The sequence below is a fragment of the Chanodichthys erythropterus genome, chromosome 10 (genome assembly GCF_024489055.1).
Source record: "Chanodichthys erythropterus isolate Z2021 chromosome 10, ASM2448905v1, whole genome shotgun sequence".
Lineage (NCBI taxonomy): Eukaryota > Metazoa > Chordata > Actinopteri > Cypriniformes > Xenocyprididae > Chanodichthys > Chanodichthys erythropterus.
This window is the reverse complement of record NC_090230.1, coordinates 42,342,623-42,369,971: the sequence shown is the minus strand read 5'-3', so window position 1 is coordinate 42,369,971 and position 27,349 is coordinate 42,342,623. Positions and strand designations below refer to the sequence as shown.

The following is a 27,349-nucleotide window of genomic DNA, read 5'->3' as shown; positions in this document are numbered from 1 at the left end:
TGGTCTTTGGAAAGAAAGAGGATTACTTTAATCTAGTGATGGTCTGCACTTCTCGAGCTTAATGAGAGGATGGGACTGAACTCTGTCTTTGTCCACCATCACCCCCCTTTCCGTTAATGAAACGTCCCCCCATAGAAATCCACAGCCATCTGAGGAAAACTGAAATGTCCAACTGTCCAAAACGAACCAGCACTGTCGAGTATGAAGTATCGAACTTACGAAGAAAGTGTAGCGCTTCACGCAGTTCAAAACACTTACACCTACACCTTCTGTATTCAACTTACGAAAAAAGCGCAACTAGCGCACCTTTTTCATGAGTTGAATACGGAAGGCGGTATGGCGGAAGCTAGATATTTTACTTTATAACTAGTTGAATATGGATATTTTTCTCACAAAATTGCTTCGATTCAGAAGGCCTTTATTAAACCCCCGGAGCCGTGTGGAGTACTTTTATGATGGATAGATGCACTGTCTTCAGCCTCATTGGTTCTGTTCACTGCCAATATAAAGCTTGGATGCGTCAGAATATTTATTAATATAAGTCTGATCGTGTTCATCAGAAAGAAGAAAGTCATATACACCTAGGATGGCTTGAGGGTGAGTAAATCTTGGGGTAATTTTCATTTCAAGTGAACTAATCCTTTAACGCGTTATTGCCACGTTAACGTGTCCTAAATTCAACACAATAGAGATTTTCTTCATATGAGGTGCAGTCTGAACATGTTTTTTCAACCTCGTTTTGATTGACAGGATATAATCGGCCATGATCATCGGCTGTTTTTATGATCAATGGCCGCGAGTGAAAATAATCGCTTTTATCAGCTGATACTGATTATTGGCCAATACATTGGTGCATCTCTAATATATTATATATGTATACACACATATACACATACATAAATATGTTTTTTTTTTTTTTTTTTTTTTTATACTAAAAACCTGTAAGTTTGCAGCTCTGGAAAAAAAAAAAAAATCCTTTTATTTAGTAAACAGACAATTTTTGCCTGGGGATCACTAGTGGTAAGACAGCTGCTTCGAAATAAAATTATTGATTTATTTTTAGAACAATACTTCATACAGAAATGTGCCTAAAACAAAATATTTTAACTAATGTAATACACAGGAAAAACACAAATGCACAAAAGAGTTAAACATCACAAAACCTGTGTCAAATATACTGTCAAAAGCTTGTATGCTGTTTTTTTTAGGCTCTCAGCAGAGAGTTTGTAAATAGAGCTCAACAATCATGAGAACAATGTCTGAAATAATCAATGTGCCACCAGCAAAGACGTTACTTATGTAATGGATTCTCAATAGACCGCAGAAATCGAATTGTGTACAAGCCTACAAGGTAACTACAGTGCTATTTTACAACACCACACATGGTACTAAAATCATGAGAGGAGACAGGGCTCAAACTCAGCGGAGCAGTCAGATTCTGAGAGCGCTCTGCGTGATGCGTCAGTGCATATCAGCGGGACAGGTCTCGGGATAAGGCTTGACGTTGAAGCCTTTCCTCGCAGGGGTTTGAGGAGGGATTCTTGTTCATCCCAAATCCTCTGATCCTTCAAGGTGAGCCCGTCTGCTAAAAGGAGCTGCATTATACGCTTTTGAAAGACGTCACAAATGTGGGCAGGCTGAGACGTGCACTGTCTCAGAGTTTGATTAGATTGGCTGGAAAATTTGATTGGTTGACATTGCTTGATGAAATTGAACTGTCATCTTTTGTTCTGGAATCTTTACGTGATCAGTTCTTGTTCAAATGACCTTGAATTTTAAAATTTACAGGAAAAGAACTGGGCCAGGTTTGTGTTACTATAAGGGGCTGAAACCAGCTAAAGAAGGGAGAAACAAGTAAAAAGACGTGAATTAAAGGCCAACAGAAATGTAACAGCTTAAGAAAAAGTGTTGCTTTTGCTTGTGGTGGGTGTGCATCTCTATGCTCTCCTACCTTCTAAACACAGACCAATATCCTGGCCCATTGCTCTCTCCCATTGCTCTGATGCCAGCTGGCAATGCCAACGAGAGAGAAGCAATCAATCATCCCAGGGCTGGTGCATACACAAACTCTCCGGGTATACGGATTGCACAGCCACATATGCAGTGGAAAGAAAGATAATTTAGCATTCGAAACGACCAGTTCCCATCAATCACGACACTTAAAAGGCTTACGAACTTCATTTTAAGCTTAAATGTTGTCTTCTCACTCTACAATAATAACATCAGAGGTGTTTTAAAAATAAGGCTAAAGTTCTGATCTGGATAATAGGCATTTTAAGAAATATACCATCCTGCACGAAGCCCTTACACTCACCTGGCAATTTAGTATGCCAGTAAAATGGACAATTACAATTTTATGATCTCTGTTAAGAAAATTAATAGATGCAATTAAAAAGTCCCTATGGTGGTCAGGCTCTCCCAAGTCAACAGCAATGATTACACATTAATTTAACCACAACCACAGAGTGAAACAATTGTTTCATGAGGTATATGAGTAAGCAAAAGTTCATATAAAATGTCATAAACAGGAAAGTTGATTGGATCAAGCCGCATTCTGTCTGAGCAGCACATACAGGTATGTGTATTAGGGCTGGGCGATATATCGAATGCTTTTGTCACGCGCATTTCATCAGTAAAGCCGATTCATATATCGATATCGATTCATATCGATATTGAACGAGATATTGCGTGGCTTATCAGTGTACTACGGCTCTGTCTATTAAATGCCGCTCCATTTGAAAGCAGGTGATGGTTATTTAGCGTCAATCAGGGAACCGGCTTTACTGACGAATGGAATGGCCATTTGTAATTTTAATGTGTCTGGCTGTACTTTTCAGCTGTACAAAACAAACAATTTTAATTTTTACTGCACTTTGATATTCTTCTTGTTATTCCCTATAGCAGCTAATAAATCGGAAGTCTCGCACATTCACAAAAAACACCTTACTTCTTATTAAATGTATTATTATTAAAGGGCTAGTTCACCCAAAAACGAAAATTCTGTCATTTATTACTCACCCTCATGTCGTTCCACAAGAACAAGAACACAAATTAAGATATTTTTGATAAAATCCGAGGCCTGCATTGACAGCAAGTTAATTAACACTTTCAGATGCCCAGAAAGGTAATAAAAATATTTAAAACAGTTCATGTGAGTACAGTGGTTCAACCTTTATATTATAAAGTGACGAGAATACTTTTTGTGCAACAAAAAAACAAAATTACGATATTTCTACAATATCTAGTGATGGCTGATTTCAAAACATTGCTTTGAAGCTTTTCAAATCTTTTGTTTTGAATCAGTGGTTCTGATCACATATTAAAATGCCAAAGTCATGTGAACTATTGAAATTGCGAAACACTTATGATGTAACGAAGCCTCGTTTATTGAAATCACGGGACTTTGGCGCTCCAAACCACTGATTCGAAACAAAAGATTTGTAAAGCTTCGAAGCTTCATGAAGCAGTGTTTTGAAATCGGACACTACTAGACGTTGTTGAATAAAGTCGTTATTTTGTTTTTTTGGCGCACAAAAAGTATTCTCGTAGCTTTATAATATTAAGGTTGGACCACTGTAATCACATGAACTGTTTTATCTTTTTAGTACCTTTTTGAACATCTGAAAGTGTTAATGATCTTGCTGGCAATGGAGGCCTCATTGAGCCATCGGATTTAATCAAAAATATCTTAATTTGTATTCCGAAGATGAACAAAGGTCTTACGTGTGTGGAACGACATGAGGGTGAGTAATAAATAACATAATTTTCATTTTTGGGTGAACTAACCCTTTAAATGTAACTACTGACTTAACATTCAAACCAATGTAAAAAAGAAAAAAAAAGAAAAACCTCACTGTAAAACAGTCTCTTCTATCAGTGAACTGAGCTACAGAGAGACACAAATAAAGAGTTGTTGGTGTCTCAGAGTTGGTAGCAACTATTGAAAGTGGATGGTGGTTCCCTAGGGTGTCAGAGTTGGGCTGCTTTGTTCCTTGTGTCTGCCTGCTCTGGTCATAACCCTGACTATACAAAAGCACACAGATGCACCACTGCTCATCAGGTTGAGTGGGGGTGTAGTCTAAACTCCTCCTTGCACCACCTGTTGCTCATTCAGCAAAACACTTTCCCTCGTTTCCTTTTACATTTCCCTCTTTTTATTTCTTTCTGTCCCCCAGAAGTTTATTATGACTATCTTTACCGCACATCTTTCCCCCTTCCTCTCTCTTGCTTCATCCAAGGTGACCATGTGTTCATATGTCTAAGCTGTGTTACTCGTGAATGGCTTTAATTAATTAATTAGGTAGTATGAGAGTTAAATAGCCAGGGGACAGAAGGCCTGTGTCGCCCCGTGTCCGAATGACCCCACCCTGTCAGCAGTCTCCCTGACCCCTGGAGTTCGACAGGCTAAGTGATCTCATTATTGCTGCACGGACACACACGCAGCCACATGTGCGTCTGGACAGACCGGGTCGACTTCACTGGTTAATATGAATTTGCTAGAATTAGAGAAGACAAGCGAAAAATGCATTTGAAACTTGGCACCTCTTCTCTTCAGTACTTTGGAAAATTCAGGGAGATTAATAGCTCACATATTTACAACAGAGGCTTTGGAATAATAAATCTACTTTGTCGATGCAACTCATCAAAGTCTGGATGAAGTTTTAGTAGCTTTGTGGGACTGAAATGGCCTTCTGAGTCATGATGAAATGGGAAGACGGATCACAGAAATCTGATTCATGCAGTTTTTATAGCTGCATCAGGGTGTGTCGGTGCATTAAAGCTACAGTAAAAGACTGCTCAAATTTAATTAAAAAGCTTTACAATGCTCTTTTACAATGCCCTTTTCTGCTGGTTTCATAATCAGTTTATATTGAGGAGTTACAAAGTCTGGATGGTTTTGGGCCTCCCTTTCAGCACCAACACAGAGTCTAGATCCAAGGCAATAAGGTTAATAGCACAGAGGGCAGGCGGCCCAGAGGGGAACAGCATGCCCTACTGAACATAAGCCACTATTACTTTAGTTTTGTCCTGGACTGAGGGGCTTCACATAAATAGGCTTATCTGTCAGGATGTCTACAGCTTAAACCCTAGAGGTACAGTGAGACCCACAAGAAAACCCTTCCTTTAGCAGAATGGCCAAATTCAGACTGTATTACTTCTTTCTCTTTTATATAATCTGCATTTGCTAGAATTAGCGAAGGTGAAAAATGCATGTGAAACTTGGCACCTCTTCCCTTCAGAACTTTGGAAAATTCAGGGAGATTAATAAGTCACATAATTTATTATATATATATATATATATATATATATATATATAAAATGAAATATAAAAAAAATATTTTATATCTATATGTCATTGTTTTAACTTAGATAAGAATAGATAGATAATATATTTAATTCTATATTTTTATTATTGAATAAAAAAAATATAAATATTAATGCATTACATTAAAACAATGACAGATAGCTAACATTTTTATATAAAATATATTAATATTAAATAAATAATAAATAATACAAATCATATTTTCAAATCAATATTTATTACATATTATTAACTAAACAAATTTAAAATTTGCTAAATATAAGCTTGAAAAAGGAATGTGTTCAATAGCATATAGCAACAGAAATCAGGACAATCCTAGTTAAAATTCAGTTCGAATTTGTTGCTAACCCATGTTTTTGCAGTGGAAAGTGTGAAAGTTTCCCGCCTCTCACAGCCAATCAAAACACAGAACAAGAGTATCTTATCTTCCTTTCACCTGTTCATTCCCAACATTCCATAGGACAGCTGTTCTTCTGTCTTCACCTGTTCCCCTGGAAACCAGTCCTGACCTCCGCAAAAAACTTTCATTAGATGCTCCAAATGGCTGATGTTTACCCATAAGCCCTTGTGAGCCATGCAAAAGTATAAAGACGGGCGACAGCAAATGCTGAGCATCATTTAAAAAGTAATAAACCACAGATGAACCACCACAGATCCATTCCCTTTCATCTATCATTTAAAGTATGAGGATTCTGTCACTGTAAATCATCCCAGCTCCGGCTTCATCATCTGAGAAATGTAACTGTGCCTACATAACTCATCACCTCGACCATAAATACCACCTTCAAATGCAGCATATATAAACAGGCTGTTAAAACACTCCCTGGGAATTCGGTCCCTCCCACGCACACCAAGCCAAGAGCCTGTTTATTCTCACCAGAACATCTCGCGTTTGACCGAAGATCTGTGCCCTGCTAATGTACGACATGCTGCCTGCTGGTGGCAGATCAACATGCCTGGCATATGGGTTCCCTCCTTCTCCTTTCTATTTATCTTTCTACCTCCCTTTCACTCTATATATACCCATCTTTGCCAACCCCCCAAAACCTGTGAACCAGACAAGCTCTGTGGCTGGCAGCAGACCCCTCATCCCAGTCTCCCGCCCACCACCTGGCTAATGGAGCTGTGCCACGATGGAGAAAGATGATCTCCATGTAGAGAGCTGGCACTATGTGCCCAAATCTCATCAATTCCCACATAACATCATCAAAAATCAGCTATTCTAATGTTTTATTGCATTAAATGTACAGTTCACTCCAAAAAATGAAAACTGTCATAATTTGCTCACTCTCTTGTTGTTCCAAACCTGTATAACTTTCTTTCTACTTTAATACATAAAAGAAAATATTTTTAAAGAATATCTGGATTTTTTTTTTTTTTTCATTGTTGGTTTGGACTTTTATTACATTGACAAAACAGCTGAAACATTTGTCAAAATATATTCTTTTTTGTTTCTCAGAACAAAAAATTCAAAGAGGATAAGAACGACACAGATGCCGAAAGAGAGTAAAGGGGCTCACACACCGGACGCGAAGCTCAGCACCGCGCAACGCCGCGACATGTCTTAACATTGTTTTCTATTGTTTTCTGGGCGCCACGGACAGGCGCTGAATATCGCCGCCGGTGTGTGTACACTCATAGAAAATAATGTGTTCGAATTTTAAAAACGTGTCGTGGCGCTGCGCGGCGCTGAGCTTCGCGTCCGGTGTGCGAGCCCCTTAAGGGTGTAAATGAGGGCAGTCATATTTTAATGTACCCATTATGATGTCACAATCACATTATGATGTCACAATCAGTGTTGGGGAAAGCTACTTTAAAAAAGTAGTGCATTACAATATTGCGCAACTCTCTAAAAAAAAAAACTAATTGCATTACTTAGTTCCTTTTTATGGAAAGTAATGTGTTAAGTTACTTTTGCTCATCTGGTCTGGCCTTGCTTGTTTGTTTTTAATAAAAACAGTTCTATTTTTGGCAAATTTAAAGGCCCTTTTGCACCAAAAGTGAAATGAATAAGCTTCAGGCTAAAGAAAATGCAAATTCACACCTGTACAGTAGAGGGCGCAGCTCAAATAAACCTTTCAGCTGTGCAGCCATTCTGGATTACAGAAGAATAGGATGCAGGAGTGCTTTTTTTTTTTGCTTAGTAGTGTGGTTGAATTGGATCATTGAAGGTCAGCAGCAAATAAATTGCTTAATAAATTAAGATTAAATACATAAAGTATATATGTGTAATTTAACTTTTAAATATTGCTGGTTTGCATAATATTATGAGTTTGCATTTGCAATTTTTTATTTATTTTGAGGAATACTGAATCTGTGAGATGAGTAAATGTATGCTCACATTTAATCTAGAACTACAATAACCACATACTTATTTGAAAAAGTAACTCACATATTATGTTGTAAATTTAAAAGTAACCAGTTACTTTATTAGTTACTTGAAAAAGTAATCTTATTACGTAACTCGCTTTACTTGTAATGCATTACCCCCAACACTGGTCAAAATCACTAACATTTTATTTAAATACATAAATTTTTTTTATATTAAATGTTAAATGTAATTGCATACTGTAGTATGCTGTCAGACTTGAAAACAACGCTTGATGAAGGCCTCATGACCTAAACGTATAAAAATAAGATTTGCAAGCTATTGCAGTTTGCAGGACTCATCTATTCTTGTTAGATTTTTTTGTTTCTATTTATTCCTATGCACTTGCTTATAGGGATTTTAAGGAGTTGTCAGTGAATGTTGTCAGTATAAGATAGTATATATATATATATATATATATATATATATATATATATATATATATATATATATATATATATATATATATATATATATACATACATACACACACACACACACAATAGTCGTATCTATGTGATTCTTTCTTGTTTTATGCCATTTTTGCAGACACCCCTAGAGGAAATGTCGCATTGTCATCTCACAGAGGGACAAACATATCATAACTAATGATGTAGGCCACAAGGATGATGGGGGCACGGATAAAGGACAAGGCACATAGCTGTCGAGGATGTGCGGTTTAGGAATCTAGACCTAGAATCAACTCCTGTGGGGTTCTAGAACTATTTGTGTACCAGAATTCTTTCCACTGCACACATTCAGTCTACAGTTAATGATAATGACAGTCTCGTTTGAGGCACATAGACTGCAAACGTTTCTGCTCAATGTGAGAAGAACTCATCCAAAAACCTTTCATTTGTAAGGGTAAACTTGGGATTTTCAAATGTTTGATTATGCGTTTAGCTTGTTTTTGGTTCACTGAAGTAAAAGTAGATAGTGCTGTAAAAAGAGTTACCAAGTCATACAAATTCCAAGCATAAAATTTATAGTCTGAGTCTCTATCGTATTCAGAACGTAAACCACCAACTTCGGAAAACTAATTTTCTCAGCAACAATAAAAAAATGTTTTATTCAACAGACCATCTGTTCCACAACCCTCATGGATCATGAACTTACAATGAACTCAGAGTTTTGAAACCACAAGGTGTCTGTTAGGCGCCGGATATCACTAATAAATTAATCTGAAATGTAGGTTAATGGCTTTAGTAATATCATCAAGCAGTCAGTTCTATAACTGAGTGGAGTTATTATTCAAATCCAATCTGAAAAATCTAAATTTTGTTGATAGGGAAATATGAGAGAAATATAACTTTCATTGCGTGTAACCTCCCCTGATAAGAAAGAAGAAATAAAAATTTAACTGAAAAGAAATCCAATCTGAAAATGCTCATTGAGAATGAGAATAAATATTATCATGCAGTAAATAACTATTATTTGAAGCTTTGGAGAGCTGCAGCTTCAATTAATCCTGTAAGCATCAAAAGTAATATGGTTTCTTTGCTTTCCCTTTTAAATAAAGATATTGCAGCAGGCATGATAAATCACGTTGGAGCTCAACATGAAGGTTCAGATCCTAATTAGACAGCTGAGTGTGACTGAATTGCAAATGCTTTGCGTTTTAAAGCACTTTGCAATAAGAATGCACGAAAGAGGAATTTCATAGACAGGATTTATTAGTAGCTGGAAACCGAATCTGCATTCTGACTTTAAATTGTGTGAGAATAGTGCAATTCTTTCGAAGCAGTGCCAGAACATGGGGACTATTATGACTCGCTGATATCTCAGAGCAGATGGTGAAATACTCGAGCAGGTGAAGGATCTGTCCTTTGACGACGCCATTTAAGTTCTGCAGGCCACCTAGAAACGATTCTGTATAACAAATCACAGAGCAATCGCTCTGAGGTCGCATGACAAAAACATAACGTTGAGGAAGCATAATGAAATTGGCGATAATCTTATGACCGAAATCAAATAGTGCCATCAGCATTTAATTAGTGTGTATTGGATATGGCGAGCCCTGCTGTTAAAACCTGGAGCCATTCCATGAGAAACACTGAGATGCTGGTGGATTTTTTTAAGCTAACATCTGTCACCTGGAAGCAGCCAGCATTGCGCTCCTCTCTTGGCTATTTCTGGGGTTGAATTTATCTCGAATACCAGCTACCATCCATCTACATTAATACCACAAATCAGATTACCTCCTCTAAAACTAACAATGACCTCAGTGCTTTACTCCATCCAGGGACGATGGTTATGGGCCGCCGCAGCCAGTGGAAGACTAAACAAGATAGAGTGGAGATGGAGGAGAAGGGAAAAAGATGAGGAGAGCAGGACAAAATGGGAAAGCTTTATAGAAGGGGAAAAAATGAGATGAGCACTGCGGAAATTTGCAGAAGGAGAGGTTGAGGAAGAGGGCACGAGGCAAGGATCAGAGTACAAATGAGCAGACTTACTTGCGACCTCCAAAGAGGCATTACGGCTGACGGCTTCGCCCAAGTAATTCCTCGCTACGCACACATACACCCCTTCGTCGGGCTTGCTGCGCCTTCCGTGAACGATTCGGAGGAAGAAGAGGGAGCCGCTGGGGAGGAGCATACGGTGGGACCGCGGATCCTCTCGGTCTGTTTCGACTCGCTCGCCATCTTTGTACCACTCCACCATGGGTGTCGGCCGACCTTCTGCCTTACAGTTCAAAGTGGCGGGCTCACCCTTGGAAACAATGAGGTCGGAGGGGTGTTCGACAATCCGTGGCGCAGCATCCTCCAGCCTGGGCCGAGATCCTATAAGAGAGAATCGGTGGTCACTATTTGCATTACATGCAATTGAGAGCATCTGGTATAAAAACAACAGCAATAACACTAACAGTGTCTTAACCAGTGACTCAATGCAACAGGCAAGCACAGTTGTGAACCTTTGACAGCAATTGATTGATTCCTAATTCACTGCTTTTAAATTTGACAGTTTTTGCTAAATCAAAAAATTTCAATGTGATTCAATAAACAATTTTATTCAATTTGCATAACAAAAATTTGATATTTATTTATATGATTCTTTATATACTTCCCCTAATGTATCTTAGACAAGAAAAATAAGAAAAAAATATGAAAATTTTGGCTGATACGATAACCGATAATTCTTTATATTTGAAAGCCGAAAACCGATAGATAGCCGATAAATCTAAATCCGAATTTTTATATAATTTTTGATAGCCTGATTACAAAAACAAAAGTCTCATCATTTAAAGCCACTTCCCAAGCACACAATTGTAATGTTCTCATTATAATTTTATGTAGCCTTTTATGTAGAGCTGTACATGTTGCACTTAACTGTATTTTCCTTTTTGAAGTGATTCTAATCATATTTCAAGCAATTCGAAACCATCATGGTGAACAGAGCACATCTGAAGTGTCTCAGCGGAAGGAAATAATCCATTATTTATCGGCTTTAAAATATCGGCCAAATTAAAACATTAAAAATGAACATATATCGGCCAATACCGATATGGTGGCTGATATATCATTCGTAAGTTGTGTGATTGTGATGTCAGGCAAAATTGTCACTTTGAGTGTACTTGTCACCAAAAACTTCACACAAGATTAGGAAACATTGTAAAAATCTAAATAAATAACGTATAAATTTGATGACTACTTTTTGCAAAACAAACAAACAAACAAAAAATAACCCATAAATTTAAGCAAAGAGTAAAAATTCTCACTTCACACCAAAAACAGCTCTTAATTCCAGTTGGAGGTTAGCCAAGATAACACAAACACAGATCCAGCACCTGCTATACCAATGGCACCTTTACAAGTTGATTATTCATGTCACTGTTGACAAGGATGTAAAATACAAATTCCGCCAGTACTCAGCTAGGTAAAATAAAGGGGTTATACATATGTATTGCTCATATACATGTTATATCAACTAGCAGTATGAAAATTACATGCTCTAAATTCAACAGCTATCAAAGAAAACAGAAATGCATTTCAATCCCACAGTAGCTGGAATGCCTGGATATGTATATATAATTTGTCTTCTGTTTTAAGGCGCATATGAATTCATGCTGACTGCCAAGGGTTTTTTTGTTTCACACAGTTGTTGGGTGGGGGTAGGGGGGGACCGGTGGTATGGTAATTCAGGTAGGCTTTCAGAAAGCTTTGAAATTGCTTTTCTCTCTCCCAATTTGAATGACAGTATGGTGGTGGGACAATTATGGATGAATAACAACAACACAAACTGATTTCTTAACAAGACCGGGGAATTTCAGCCATCATGAGATATCTGGGGATGAAAGTGAATCATTGTGCATGGTGATTTTGGAAATAATTACCGATCCCGGCGGCAACAATTATACTGGGGTTTAAAATTTGTGACAGGAGAGCGACTGTGACTTCCAGCAGTCAGAGAGAGGGATGGTGAAAACATCCTTCAGTTGGAAATGAATAATGTGTGATAGCTGTAACAAAAAGCTACAGGGAAAACGTCCATCATCACCCCAAAATCCACATAAAAGTTACACAGGATTATGTGGAAAAATGCGCTAATGCATTTTGCCTACATAGAGATACTCTAATCTAACATTCCTCTGTTTATACTAGTAACATGGCATTACAAATAGTGCTTTTAAGGATTAATTCTTACCATTCAGATCTGCAAGGCTTTACTTTGCTTTATTACTTCATATTCAGTCAACTGGATAAACACCCCTGGGCCAGAGACTAATGCAACTTAAAACAAACCCACTTCCCAACCACTTTACCCTGGCCATGAATAACATGACACAATGACCTTACAGTAGTAGTACATTGGGCCCCGTCCACGAGAGACGGCAAAGGCCAACCGCAAGCTTTGTGTTCACCTCCAAATCCCCAGGACTGTTGCCCTTCTACTCTCTGAAAACAAAAAGCCCTGTGGCCCCGCTGGGTTAAGGGAGCGGAGACCGCCAGGGTTTGGCTAATAGCTTTTAGCGGACACTTATGGACTGCCGAACAGACTGCGGTTGGCAGGGGGTGGAGGAGAAACAGTGGGGTAAGAATCCAAGAACAGACTTATAAATAAAACAGCCCAAACACTCTCAACCTGCCACGGAGGAGATGTAAGGCAGGGAAAGAGATGGAAAGTAAAGACTGAGCTAAACGGCTACTAACATAGCAGCTACCTCACCTAAATGTGACCTCAGGAAGACCAGGGGGACATGGGACAGGTTAACAGTGTGACTGAATATGCATACAGAAGTGGAAAACAACATCTGGAATGTTGATCAATCTCTCACCCTGAGTCTTCAGAGTTCCCGTTATGAGGTGCTAGAACTGCTACTTGTAAAAAACAAGACCTACAACGGACGTTTGGGGGATTTTGACAACCCTAAGGCTTTAAAAAGGAAATTTGTGGTCTCACACCCTGTCAGAGAAATCAACCCTTGGGGAAACAGTACACTTTAATGCCTTCTGAGGCAGATAACACATCTCCAAGAGCATCTTTTATGTAACAACACTTGGAAATGAACATTAAAATGTCTCTGGTACAGACAAGGTAGGAAAGAAGTGCTCAAATAAGGAAGTGAATAAGGCAGAACAAAGGTGATTTAATTTTAATAACCTTGCCACAAATGGCTGCTTCGCTCCACTGTGAATTGTGGGAAGTGCTTGATTTCTGGTTGCAGAGTGAAATAAAACTGAGACAATCTTGCCAGCATTAATTATTAATGGTGCTTGCCAAGGCAAGTCACTCCTTTTGAAGTCACATACTGTACGTTTGTACTACAGACATGATACTTCATGCGGCTTGTGAAAGATTACATTTCTAAGTGATGAGTACACTTATGACTTTCACATAGCATATGAGAATATGCCACCCCAAAATAACAAAGTTACATTGGAGGAGGTACCGGAGTCATATGTAGGGGCCAGAATCTCACAGAAATTTAGTAGTAAACTTTTATCTTAAAGGATTAGTTCACTTCACAATTAACATTTTCTGATAATTTACTGACCCCCATGTCATCCAAGACATTTATGTCTTTCTTTCTTCAGTCGAAAAGAAATTTTAAGAAAAACATTTCAGGATTTCTCAATATAGCCGAGGAATAAGGGTCTCATCTAGTGAAACAATTGGTCATTAAAAAAAACAAAAAAACCAAACTGTATATACATTTTAACCACAAATGCTCATCTTGCATTAGCTCTGTGATGCGCCACATATTACGTAATCACGTTGGAAAGGTCATGCATGACGTAGGCCGAAGTATCGATGCAGTGTCTACAAAGCGAACGTCCCTACCACGGTACTTCTGCCGACGTCATACATGACTAGTGAAAGACGAGCATTTGTAGTTAAAAAGTATATATATACATTTTGGTCCTTCAACCCATTGAACCCTGTTGAAGTCCACTATATGGAGAAAAATCTTGGAATGTTTTCCTCAAAAACCTTAATTTCATTTTGACTAAAGAAAGAAAGACATGAACATCTTGGATGACATGGGGGTGAGAAAAATTAGGACATTTTAATTCTGAAGTGAACTAATCCTTTAAAATTGATTAAAGGGAGCCAATTCTTTATTTCTGAATTTTGCACAATCCTACTGAGAGCACCTTAGCAACATCCTAGCAGCCAGCCAAAACAACCTAGCCTAACAATTCTAGGCTAATTCTTTGCTTCTGTCCAGCTGTTAAGGATTAAATGTTGTAAGTGCAGCTGAAATTAGAGCATGTCCTATTTGGAAGAACCTATACAAGTGGCAATCTCACTGTGTGACACACTAGTAATGGTTCCAGCAGTTAGATTGATTCGGGCATAAAGGGAGGTGCTGCAACTACAACTCATCTGCTCTTAAAGGTATCGAGCCCTTGTACTGTAATAGGGGTTTGACCTTGTTATGTGAAGGAAGAGGGGGCGAGATGAGCCAGCTCTGGGAGGAAATACATGCATCTGGCAATCCTTCTGATCAATCCCAAGGGGCTTTTAGTGCTAAGAATATTTATCTCCAGTGTTGGGGGAAGGAAATAAGATCTCTAAACACTGCCCAGCTAAACAAAGATAGATAATGCAAACCATGTTGCAGTAACAACACATGCTCAGGGAAATTTTCAATATCTGATTCAGAACAGCAAGTGCAGTGACATATGCAAATATTCAAAAGTCTTCCAAGAGAAGGTGTCAATGCCAAAGGATTTCCATGACAACTGTGAAAGGAAAGGTCAGATGTCGATCTAATAATTGTCTCCTTCCCTTGAAGTATGTGTGAAAACCTGGAGGTCACAAAAAGGAAACATGAATTAAGTAGTTCTAAAGAAGTGAAAATTAAAATGCAGAAAATGACCTGTGCAGGACGAAATTAGTATAAAATCTTATACAAAAGTGTTTGATTTTGTTCCTTAGATGAATACGACAAGATCCGCTTTGATATCTAAAACAATTTTGCAACATGTCAAATTGTGGTATCGTATAAAAGCACAAAGCTTTGATACTCAAACCACAAAGTTTAACACCAAAGACAAAAATGACCAACTTTTCTTTCTCCCAACCCTCATCTGCAATTCTTTTGTGGCTTCCCGCCCCCTTTAAATAGTTGATTATTTAACAACCGCACCCCTCCTTTTTCACTGGAATCTGGGAATTGATTTGCAAATGTGCATTCATTACCCTAAGTTAAATTAAGAAAGGGGGGTGTTCTTTCCTTCACTCTTTCTTAACTGATCTGTTTTTTTGCATTTACAAACAACAAAGGGGCTCTTGAGAAAGAGCACAAACCCAGAGTCATAAAGCTGCGCTCTTTACTCCCATGGCTTCTGACGGTGAGACGACAAAGTGAAGCTGGTCACATGCAAAAAGGAAATCAAATTACACAGGAGGGCTGCTGTTTTCCTCTGGGATGAGTGTGCTTCTGCCTGAATCAACCCTGCGAGGTTGGGACCAGGATGGATTAAGTGAAGTGGCAAGCACAAAAATTCCATGACAGCTTCAACAGAGCAACTTGACACCTTTAGGGGTTGTGGCAAGAGCTGCTTATGTGTTTCCTGCTTAGGAAACAGCAAAAGATGTTGTGTTTACTGCAGGGGATGAGGCGGGTTTCATATTCCAACAGCAAGAGACAGCATCGAGTCATGGAGCCTTAGCATAATAAAATCAATGTACCATTGTGGGTTCAGAGGCTGTGTGTCCATTACATGAGCTTTGATGTTGTTCAAGACAAGAAATACTCCCTTTTTGCAGCCTGCATACTTGCATAGAATAAATTTATCAAGACTTTTGCCAAAAAATAATAAATCGAAAGGAGACTGGTTAATATATTAATAACAAATAATAATAAAACAATAAATACTACTAATAATATGGCAGCGGCTATTTAGCAACTAGATTCAATTACACTAAGTGAAAAATAGCATATTTTCTTAGCGATAGATGCTATTTACACTAAGCGTAATAGCCTCTGCCAACAATACGGGCTAGATGCACTTAGTGTAAATAAATAATTGTGCAAAACTGAAAAATAAAGTAGTGACCAGTCAAAAAAAACTAAAACAATATAATATATAAATAAATATAATTAAAAAATAACCAAAATAAAATTAATAGAATAAACATCTATCCTAATATATAATATATTTTGTGGTTGTTCAATTAATATGAAATCATAAAATTGCATGTATAGTAAAGATTAAGAAAATCCATTGTCTAAAATAGTTTTAGATTATGTATAGCATGTCAACTACCAGCTTATTTTATTTTTGTGAGATAAAATGCATTCCGACTTTGAGGAGAACTGGACAAAACACTTTGTGATATATAAACGAATCCTAAATGCTTAATCTTTAGAGAGGAGCAAATGGGACTTCCTGACACATCAGATTTTATCTTAAAGCTAAGGCTCATCTGGCCTCTCCATTGCTTTAAGAACCTTCTCACTTCACAAAATAAACAGTACTTCAAATGAACCTTCTGCTGGGCAGTAGCAACGTCCAGCAGAAGGTATTGATCCTTCAGTGGATTCCCATGAGTAGACTTGCCGGAAAAGAGGAGGGGAATAAATACGATTCTTTCAGCAGTTCGACCTGTTAGTGCGAATCTCTTTAAGTGCTGACCCTAAACCCTGCGATCTCAAACAACACTGAGCTCTGAGTAGCCTAAGGTGATCAAGCCATGAAGCGTAAAATACAACCTCTTGGTCACCCTGGACTTGCCAAACTAGTTCATTCCTTTAGTGTGAGAGCATTTCCAGAACAGGCTGTGAGGAATCTAAAGATTGTAGTTCCCTTTGCTTTTCTCTGGGAATGGCTGTCTTTTTATGCAGTCACATATTCAGATATGTATCAGTACTCTGAGACACTTTTGCCTGGGTTCATTCAGATTCTACAAACCCTCTATGAAGGCGGTACAATAATACCACAGTCTGTTTTCCCTGACCTCCGGTAATTTCAACTCTCCTGGCCAAAGAAAAACACATCTGGAATACATGTCAATGGCATATCGCATATCTCAAGGGGGCGTCGACTGTAGAGGAAGAAGTAGGGAATAAAAGATAAATTGTGCATGGTGGCGACAGCGGAGCTCCGTCCCAGCTGCTCTGTGTTGTCTGGACCTCTTCAGTGCCCCGCTAATGGAAGTGGCCCGGTTGGGGCGAATAGCATACCAAGACTGGTTGAGATACCATCAGCTTCCTGGTCCTCCTAGCGGTGCACCACGTTCCGCTGGATTAATCCCACCTCGCACTTTCCGCTTGACCCCAACATCCCTAGGTGAGGCCCACACAGAACCACAAATTTAGCAGGAAGTGAAGTTTCAGGGTGAGGAATTTGACTGTAAAGCAGATCTAGATGTTTTGACAAACCTGATCTTTTTTCTGCTATTCACACCAGTCGCTTTTAAGCACAAGCGAAGTTCCCCCAGAAGACCGCCTCGTCTCCTGATCCCTTAAGACTGCCATTTTTCAGCTTCAGGTCAAATTCCAGTGAAAAGGTAAAACAAAGTGTAAGCGGGCTTTGAAGTCACTTTCTTCTCATCAAAAATTATACAGCCTCTTTAAAATTCTTTCAGTCTTCAATGGCCGGTGCCTTCAATCGAGAGCCAACCTGACTATTCATGAACTGGATCTTTGAAAGTCAAACAGACAGAGATGAAAAGGACTAGGGCGTAGTCGGCACTGTACGGACAGGCTTCATGTTAAATACATGCTCAGGGAAAGCGTGATTGTGCCTATATTCAACATTTGTCTAGTCTCAGCACAGCGGGAACTCTGCATATCTCCCCCTGAGGTCCAGGAGATAACATATCACATTCAGGATGTGTTCTTGTTGCTCTGATGGCTGATGATTGCAGGAGGAAATGACCAAAATGAGGGGTAAGAAAACCCCTAGGCTTCCCTTAGCACTGGACTTAACCTGTGAATGTTTCTGAAGATCTGCAACATATGGCACTGCATTGGTGAAATACACAGCTGAATAGCTTTCAATTAGTGATTCACACATTTAACAGGTTTAACATTTAAGTCAAGTGGTGCTTGCAGAGATGGTGGGTGTTTTGCATAAGAATGACTCACTGGGTTGGTCATAAACATGAGCGGTCCTGGCATGGCTAGATTGAAGACTGACATGTAGGGAGGGAAGAATTTTCTACTTGAGAAAGGCACATGAGATAAAAGACTGCATGGAGTGCATAATAATGTAGTGCATTCAAATGCTGACAAAGTGAATGCATAGCATTAGCAGCAAAATTAATAAGACTAATTTCCATTTTTTAGACTGAAAACAGAATATAGTATTACAACAAAGTACCACTAAAGCTATAATACACTGCTAAGGAGTGCAATGACTGTTCAAGCATGAAGGTCTGAAACACTGCAAAATGTACATGTATTTATATAAAATATATCAAATGTTTGAAATGAGATAAAAGAGAATTCCCTCTGGAAGCATTTTTGCCCTATTTTGGGTAACTGGGGCATTTCTGTCACTTTTGTTGGCAGTTTTGCCCAGAGCACTGGTTCATTTCTCACTGTGGTCTGAGAGTTAGAGACTGAATATACAAATTTTTTTGGTTGATTTGCAATTCTTAGTCTCTCTATTGCACAAATCATTATGAGAAAACTTGCTAACAAATTTCACTGAGCAACAAGGCTGTAAAGAGCTGTCAGAGCTGTTCCTTTTAAAATAATTTGATGAATTCATGACATACTTCACTATTCTATAAAACCTATTTAGATTGAATTCATTTTTAGAATTTGAATTTATTTTATTTAAATAAAACATATTATTTTATGTTTTGTTATCTTAAACCACCAAAATGTCAGGTGGTGCAACTGTCCGAACAAATGAACAGACAAGAAAACTATTTAAAATAGTGTCTTAATAATAAAAAAAAATTAAAAACTATGGCATAATTTTAGGTTTCATATAAACAAATTTTATAAATATCAGTATTTGTAAAGCTGTTGAGATAATTGAAAAACTTTTGTCCAGCAATTGGAATGTCAGGGTGGCACAACATGGCTCTTTTATAATGAATTTACAATGTAATAACAGTAAACATGATAATGCATCATCCGGAGGACCCCAACTGATCCTTGTGGAAGAGTGAAAAGGTTTGTAGATCTCTCTCAAATACTGGTAAAAACTGCTAATTTCAAGTATTGGTAGGTTGGTACACTTTCCATGTCAGGTGGTACAACTACAGTATATACATACAACTATTTGGTTGTACCACCTGACATAAAAAGTCACAAAAAATGAATTTAAACACTTTAAATGAAAACAAACAACAAATAACTTTGTACTTTCATGTTGGTCCAACAAAACTAACCAGCAAAAAGCATAAATCATCATATTTTCAGCAGGAAAGGCAGCAGATTCCTGTTGTAATTGAAACTATTTAGCATATAATAGAGCTGATATAATATCAAAGTCTTGTCACACGTCTATGGAGACAACGACAACAGCCTGTTAACACTTCAATCGCTCCAACAAAGACAAAGTATACTTACACCATGGAAAAACATTCACAACATTCTTTGCATTGCACTCAAGGACCAATTCCAGCTCTGCCAAGCTGCGATTTTGATCTACACGGCCATTAAACGACAACCGCGCACGTAATGTCCATGTCTAATAGCCCTCTGAACCCGGCAACTGTTATTTACTGAAACAACACAAGGATCATGACCGATGAGGATAACGGGGAGTCGAAGCCAAACAGGAGCACAGGAGAGAAGTTGAACAGCATGAAAAGTGTGTAAACAAAGGCACCAAGAGGGGAAAGAACGAGAAAGAAGTGTGTGTTAATGAAGGTAATCTAATAGCGGTGCCCATGCAGATAGAGACTGAGTCATTAAATTGGAGCTCCTGATGAGAGCGCACACACGGCCCCGGGCCCTTTTGTTTACAGTGTGCCCAACACACACATATATACACTATTAGCCAGGTCTGTTTGCATCAACTAGCCTAGTAAACAGAGCGAATATAACACAAACCAGAGGTCTCTGCTTCTCCAAGGACAACACAGTTGCACCATGTAAACACTCAAAGCACAAGCCAGCTGTTTAGGAGTTGGAGTGAGTTGTTGCTCGGTGTGAAAGTGTGGTAATAGGCTCAGCAGGCCCTGATAATGAGCAGTCATACTGTGTTGTTTGTCAGAAGGCGTGGATCAAGAAGAATATCTTAATTTTTTGCACAAAAGTGATCCGATAATCAAATGAGTGGGTGAGAATTCATTCCGTGGGAATTGTGCGCCAGGCCTGGATACTAAGATTCCTTCATCTGGCTATGTAAGTGGTATGCTGCCTTGGCACGCAGGTGGCCCCTGCAGTGCCCCACGGCTGCCCACAGCTTCTTTACACACACTCTCACACAGATAAACCACAGAACCCACTTGAAACCATCCAAAGTCCTCAACAAGCTTATCCTAATGGGTATATTTACATGTTTAAAGAGTGAGGAACGATGAGTATGCATGGAATAAAGTTAAAAGCAAGCACCAAATGCAAGTAAATATTGCCTTTGGCAAGTAAATAAAAGTTAATATAAAAGTTAAACTAGTGCATTTTTTAACAACTATCTATCTATCTATCCATCCATCCTTCCATCCCGAAATTAACAAGTTAATGTTGGACGCGGCAGGTACACATTTAACAGAAATTTCATGAGCAAATTACTGTGAAATGAAAATGTTGTAAAAATTATGCCACAACAATATACCTTTGAGAGGCAGAAAAATAAACCTAAAACATGAGTTTTTTGTGTGTGTGTGGTATCACAGTAATCCTCCAAAAAAGAGGATTACTGTGATACCATGCTGTTGGATTAGGAAAGCAACGAACAAATGCAGCTAATGTATGCGTTTCAAAAGCTTAGCCTACTAAATAAAGTATTTATATATGTATGTTATGCAGGTATTGAACTTTTTGCGTTTTTTTTTTTTTTTTATATGATTAGATGATGGAAGAGAAAAACAAAAATGCTGGGGAGAAAAAAATGCAACTGTTACAGCCTGACAAGTAATACTTTTGATACTGGAAAAATCCCTGGAACAACCATGAACTTCCTTGTAGTATTGCTGACATACACTTCCTACTATCGAGTTATTGGATAAGAAAGAGAATCACCGAACCACTGCTGTAGGGCATGTCAATATTGAAGTAGTGAGAAATTTTCTGATTAAAAAGAGAGGCAACTATATTTCTTGATAAGGAAGCTAAATATCAAACCTCAGTCAGGGTCAGTGTGCCAAATTGGAAAAAAAAAAAATCTTTCATTAATGATGAAATTCCCATCGACAACGAATCTAAATGAATGATGTATTTGCAGATGTCCGGACAATATCTCTCCTTAAACATACTGATCCTTTTATGTATGCCACTCTTTTGATCCTTGTTTCCACAACACAGTTTGAGCATCTGAAAACGTTGTAAACAAGCGGCCACTTCAAGAAAACAATCGCAGATGAGTGTTAAAGGAAGCTGAAAAGTCACTTAGGGAACTGGTAGTAAACTTAGGGAACACTCAGGGAGTTTAGCTTGGCCCTTCTAATTCTTCGTATGGTGCTTCCTATTTTGAACACGGCTTTGAGGGTCACCACAGCCACTGGAACTAATGCGTAGGGCCATTAAACTGTCTTCATCTGCGGTCAGAGGCACAAGGTTGGACAGATTGATGCCAAGGCATTGTTTTGTGTCCCTATTCACCCCCACACAGCCACGCCAGCCAGAACCAATGTCTTTAGGGTTCAATTCAAACTTCCTGTCAGCGCTAGACTCATAAAACCAGAGCCGTATGTGCTTCTGGCTTCCTTTCTTGACCAATTAAAAAGCTGCCATTCGCTCCACAAAGAGGAGGCGATAAAATCGTGCTATTTTAGGAGATGAGCTACGCTCTTAGTTTGTAAAAAATATGTGCTTCTAATCAAAGGTGTCACTTTTTAAAGCATATTAAAATGTTTTAATTGAACATTTGTGGTGCAGCCAGTATTAATTCTTAAGTAAGATCTCAGCGGCAACAACAAAAGAGTGCGGGAAAGATACTGCCAAGCTGTTTTGTCTCCCGGCAAGAATCCAGTAAAGAGCGTGAATGTGCCGGGACAGAAATCAGACTGAGACATCAGAGCGTGCTCAGTAGGGGATGCGGCATTTATCTTCCTCCTTATTGACAGCCTCTCGACAGCACACTGTTTACACAGAGGAGACAGGGAGTAACTGTGCGAGCGAGCGAGCGTGCGAGAGGGAGACGCAGACTTCTCTGAGTCACACCTCTCATACACACACGCGCAAACATGCCTCTCTTCTGATCTGAGGAGCGACGACAGTCCTGGAGACGCAAGACATCAGAATAAGCTGTCGCATATGAAGGAAAACCCTAAATGACACACTTTATGTGAAAAGTCGCAGAGCTTTTGAAATGCTGCCAATCAAATGCTTATACAGTATAGGATGTAACGGCTACAGATCCTTGTATTTGCATTATGCAAATGTGGTAATCACAAATAAAAAAGAAACGTTGTGCTTAAAAGTCATTTTCCAATAAGGTTCATCTGTTTTAAAGGGTGTCATTACCGAATGAGTCAAAGGCCGGCAGTCGTTAAATGCATGTTTGGGGACAATCCGGGAAGAGCCGACAGCTGTTTGTGGCTGTTTAAAACAACTTCAAAAGAAGCCGGGCAAACACACGTCCTACTCGAACTACAAATGCAACACAGACAAACAACAAATACACAAGAGTCACACTCAGAAGAGATCAGGCACCTATAAATGACAAAGTTGAAGAGTAACTCAATGCCTTTCTTTCAAAACCGTTATCAGGTGTGAGAAGGCTAAAGGAGACAGCCAGCGGCCCTCGCCACATACCTGAACTGGATTAAGTCAGAGGCGTGGGAAAAGAACGGGACAACGCGTGACACTAAAGTCAACTACACCAAACTAATCCAGACTCACTTTTTGGATGGTTATGAGCCTGTTATAGAGAACGAAAAGGGTTTTAGTTTGACCAGATCTGCTCAATATACAAAAGAAGAACACAGTATTGACAACACAACTGAGACAGGGCTATAGATCTAGTCAAATAAAAGCTTTGCGTGTCATTTCATCCCTTGCCTGGCGGCTGTGCTGCCCTTGATTCAGTGGCAGATTTGGTCTGCGGTTATATTGGAGGACAGATCTCAGAGGCAATGTTTACTGCCCCATAAAACAGAGCTTCTGTTGGCCAGCAATACCCAAGCATGATTCAGTTCAAGCTATGCAAGATTGTGACTCTGCAGAGCCAGGGTTTGCAACCAGGGGTCCTGAAGGTTGCCCAGGGGGTCCAAATGAACACTTATATAATATATACAAAAAATATGCTCTTGACTAATTTCTAACTACTGATCTACCCTTCATCCCTGAGTTTGAACTCTGAATGAGAGGTCCTTGAGATCTGAAAAACCCTAATACAGTGCATTAGTGAAAATGTGCTAATTAAGAGAAGTGTAGTTTTTCAATATTATGCTCTCTCTCTCTCTCTCTCTCTCTCTCTCTCTCTAAGATAATCTTATTGAATTCAAGTGCTGCTCTGTCCTAAAGTAAGTGCATTTACTGTAAACTGGGTCAACTGGTCTGTTTCGACCATATGCTCAAGTATAAACACTATGTATTAAGGATAAACCTATAAATCATCTGTTTACACTAAAAGTATTGTATATGTAAGTTATATTCGTCTTAAATGACACGAGACCCTGTGTAATTAAATAAAAAAATGTTTGATTTTACTATTACTTAAGATGAAGAATATCTCTTCAACCAATACATGTCTATATTTTGAATATTAGAAAAAAAATGCATGCTATAAAACTTCTGCTGCTATCTGTAAGTGCTGTCTCTATCTATGTAAAGGATGCGCATCATCACCACACAACCTAAGAAAAATAATATACCTCAACAAAATACCACCACAAAAAAGACAATATTTACATTCAGAACCACCAGAGAAGATGTCGACAACTAATTCACAAGGTTTTGCGATTATAATCCTCATATAGCCATCTGTTGTGTTGTATTTTCTCCAGCTTACCTTGAGATAAGCAGATGAGGGCAAACGAAACGAGTAGCGCATCTAAAGTCCTGCGAAACTCCATCACCCTCAGATATAAAGTCCACTTCAGTCGCCTTTATCCGGACAAACAGTCCCTAAAATCATCCAAAAAGCGCTACAATCCGGTCGAAGTGAGAGGAGACGCGTTTGAACAGGCGGTCACATTGAAGAACTTTACAAACTAGACCCAAAAACACATAAAAACTGTGCAGGTTAATCTGAGCCTCACAAATATTCCATATTCTCGTGCGCTTCCTATGTGCTCGCGCTGTGTGCTGCGCTCGAGCGCTGATCTGTACAGATAAAGAGTCAATGTAACGGACAGATAAGATGTGATGCTCACAGTCTGTCCCAGACGCTCTTACTTCCTCCAAGATTCAATTCACGGGCAAAACATATTTCTTTTAGAGCTTTCCCTGTGTGTGGAAAAAGTATCCGTTCATTAATAGCCCGTTCAGTCAGATTTCCATCTCAGTCGCTGCCCCGCAGTCTTCCCTTCGCTGTGAATGAACGGATTTACTACTCTCGCGTTTACGGGCGACTGTCTCGTGGCTCAAGCCCACCCCCCTGACTACCTTCAGCAGTTACCCACACTGGGGTAACTGCGCTCTTAAAGGGCCAGTAGCTCTATTTCCCAAAACCCTGCAGAGATCGCTGGAAATTCAAGCTTGAGGATCTGTGAGATAGTTCACCCAGTAATTAAAGTTGCCATTATTTATTCACCCTCATGTTGTTTCAAACCAGCATGATTTTTTTTCACGCGCAGCACATAAGATGTTAGTCAGAACTGACAGCCTCAGTCACCATTTACTTTCACTGTATTGCCATTCCAAACAATGACAGTGAATTGAGACCGAGGCTGTCATTGAGCCTAACATCACCTTCTGTGTTGAGAGTAAATAAATGAAGACAATTTTAATTTTTGGTTGAACACTTCCTTTAAAATCACCTTGTGTGAGATACTTTTAGTTGACGACACATTTTCTAAGAAACATATTTGTCAAAAAACAAACAAACTGCTTTTTAAAGGAATAATTTTGTAAAAATTGAGAAATCTGTCATGTCCCTCATGTTGTTCCGTGTTATTTGCATCAAAAGGAGATATTTTGAAGCATGTTTACTCTGGTCCCTTCCATACAATGCACTGTAAACCCAAATAAGTTGGCAAAACTCAAAAAAATTGAGGCAATCAGATTGCCGCAACATATTTAAGTTAAAGTTTAAGTAAGCAGAACTGAAAGATTTTTATTTTTTACTCATGCATTGTAATTCATACCGTTACTTCAAATTTTCATGTAACCTCAGCATGCTAATCTGCTAACATTAACAATAGCATGGTATAGCACTAGCTGAGTGCAGCAATATAAAGCATTTAACATACTACTCAAAGCAAGCTGCATTCACCATGACGGGAACTCTCCAAAAACCCACATTAACAGAAAATCTTCTAAATTAGCTTAACAAAATATTAACCACAACCGAATCTTCCTCTTAACATTAATCTTGCACAAAAACATTATATAACACTTAATTTTATCATTAACTCTTCCTTTCCAGTGCCATGGGCAAAGCATGCTGGGAAATAGATATCCCAGCCCATTTTCAGTTAAACTTAAGTTTGTCTAAATTAAAAGAAATAAGTTCATAAAACTCAAAACAATGAAACAGTTCAGTTTACTTAAAAAAATATCAGTTCTTTGAACTTGAAGAGATTTATAAAACTTGAAAAATTATATATATATATATATATATATATAGATATATATATATATATATATATACATATATAATATATAATATATATATATAATCTATATATATAATATATATATATATATATATATATATATATATATATATAATATATAATATATATATATATATAATATATATATATATATATATATATATATATATATATATATATATATATATATATATATATATATATATATATATATATATAATTTAAATATGATCTGTGAAGATTGTTTTAGGGTTTACAGTGTAACATTGTGATTTTGATGTTTTTATATATATATAAACTTCCCTCTCTGCTGCACTAATAAAGAGATACAAGTACCAAAAACTTATGTATATAGTCTTATATAGAGTATATAGAGTCTGTATATAGTATTTTTATAATCCCTTTATGGTGCATTTTGGAAAATGGCATACCTTCACACCCAATTGACTTTCATTGTATGGAAAAGAGTTGCCAGAACATTTTACAGAATTACTGCTTTTGTGTTCCACAGAAAAAAAGTAAGTCATAATGTGGGTGTGATAGCAAAAAAACAAACAAACAAACAAACAAAAAAAATCTGGATGAACTATTCCTTTAAGAGCAACTAGTGATATATATTGATATATAAAGACCTGAGCTTAAACACTTTTATTTAAATTAAGAGCCTATAGGTCAAGGTGCAAGAACATGTTGCATTTCATTTTAGTATTACATTTAAATTCTGGTCTGTCTCCAAAAAAGCAGCCCCTGAAGACTCTGGGCTCTAAGAAAATCATCAATCACAGAAATGCCATTGTTTCATGGGAATGACTAGATCAGAAGTGAAAAGCAATATCAGAGGTATATCAGTGTGGTATGAGGTTCAGACAATGAGACACGACACAGAAGACCCTCTGTCTGCGGCAGGTAATGATGGCGGATGATACCGGTGGATTCAGCCCTGGCAAATAACAGCAATGAATCACTAAACAGGGAAAAGAGGGCTGTTTTGTATTCACCACATTTCATGCTTTCCATCTCTGACATTTTCTCCACTATAATGAGACTGTATTTGTTAAAATATTAACCAACAAATTGCATTTCATGTTAATTTCAAGTCTGAAAGCTCAACATGCAAGTTATGGGTTGTATTTATCTTAATTTTCCTAATGTAATATATTCTCTTCCATTATGTTCACAGTGGAGGACAGTCGACGCCTGGAGTACACAGGGAGCTTCTGGAGCAGCTACCCTTCATATTGTCCTCATGTATGATGCATGAGCAAGTTTAACTTAATTGCAAAAACTGATTAATTGAGCTTCAGTGTGTAATTGAATAAAACATGATTCCGTTTTCCCCTAAATACATTTCAACTCTCTTA

General features: G+C 38.1%; 1 protein-coding gene across 5 annotated transcripts in view; it reads right to left on the bottom strand.

Annotated features, from left to right (window-relative positions):
- robo3 (roundabout, axon guidance receptor, homolog 3 (Drosophila)) overlaps positions 1-24,731 on the bottom strand; it is a 77,292-nt gene extending 52,561 nt beyond the window's left edge. For all 5 annotated transcript variants that reach the window (XM_067399256.1, XM_067399260.1, XM_067399257.1 and 2 more), the window contains exons 1-2: positions 24,221-24,731; positions 10,148-10,474 (exon numbers count right to left, since the gene is read on the bottom strand). In XM_067399256.1, coding sequence (XP_067255357.1) covers positions 10,148-10,474; positions 24,221-24,284 — 391 coding nt within the window. In that variant the 5' untranslated portion in view covers positions 24,285-24,731. The remainder of the gene's footprint in view (positions 1-10,147; positions 10,475-24,220) is intronic.
- Between the last annotated feature and the right edge of the window lie 2,618 nt (positions 24,732-27,349).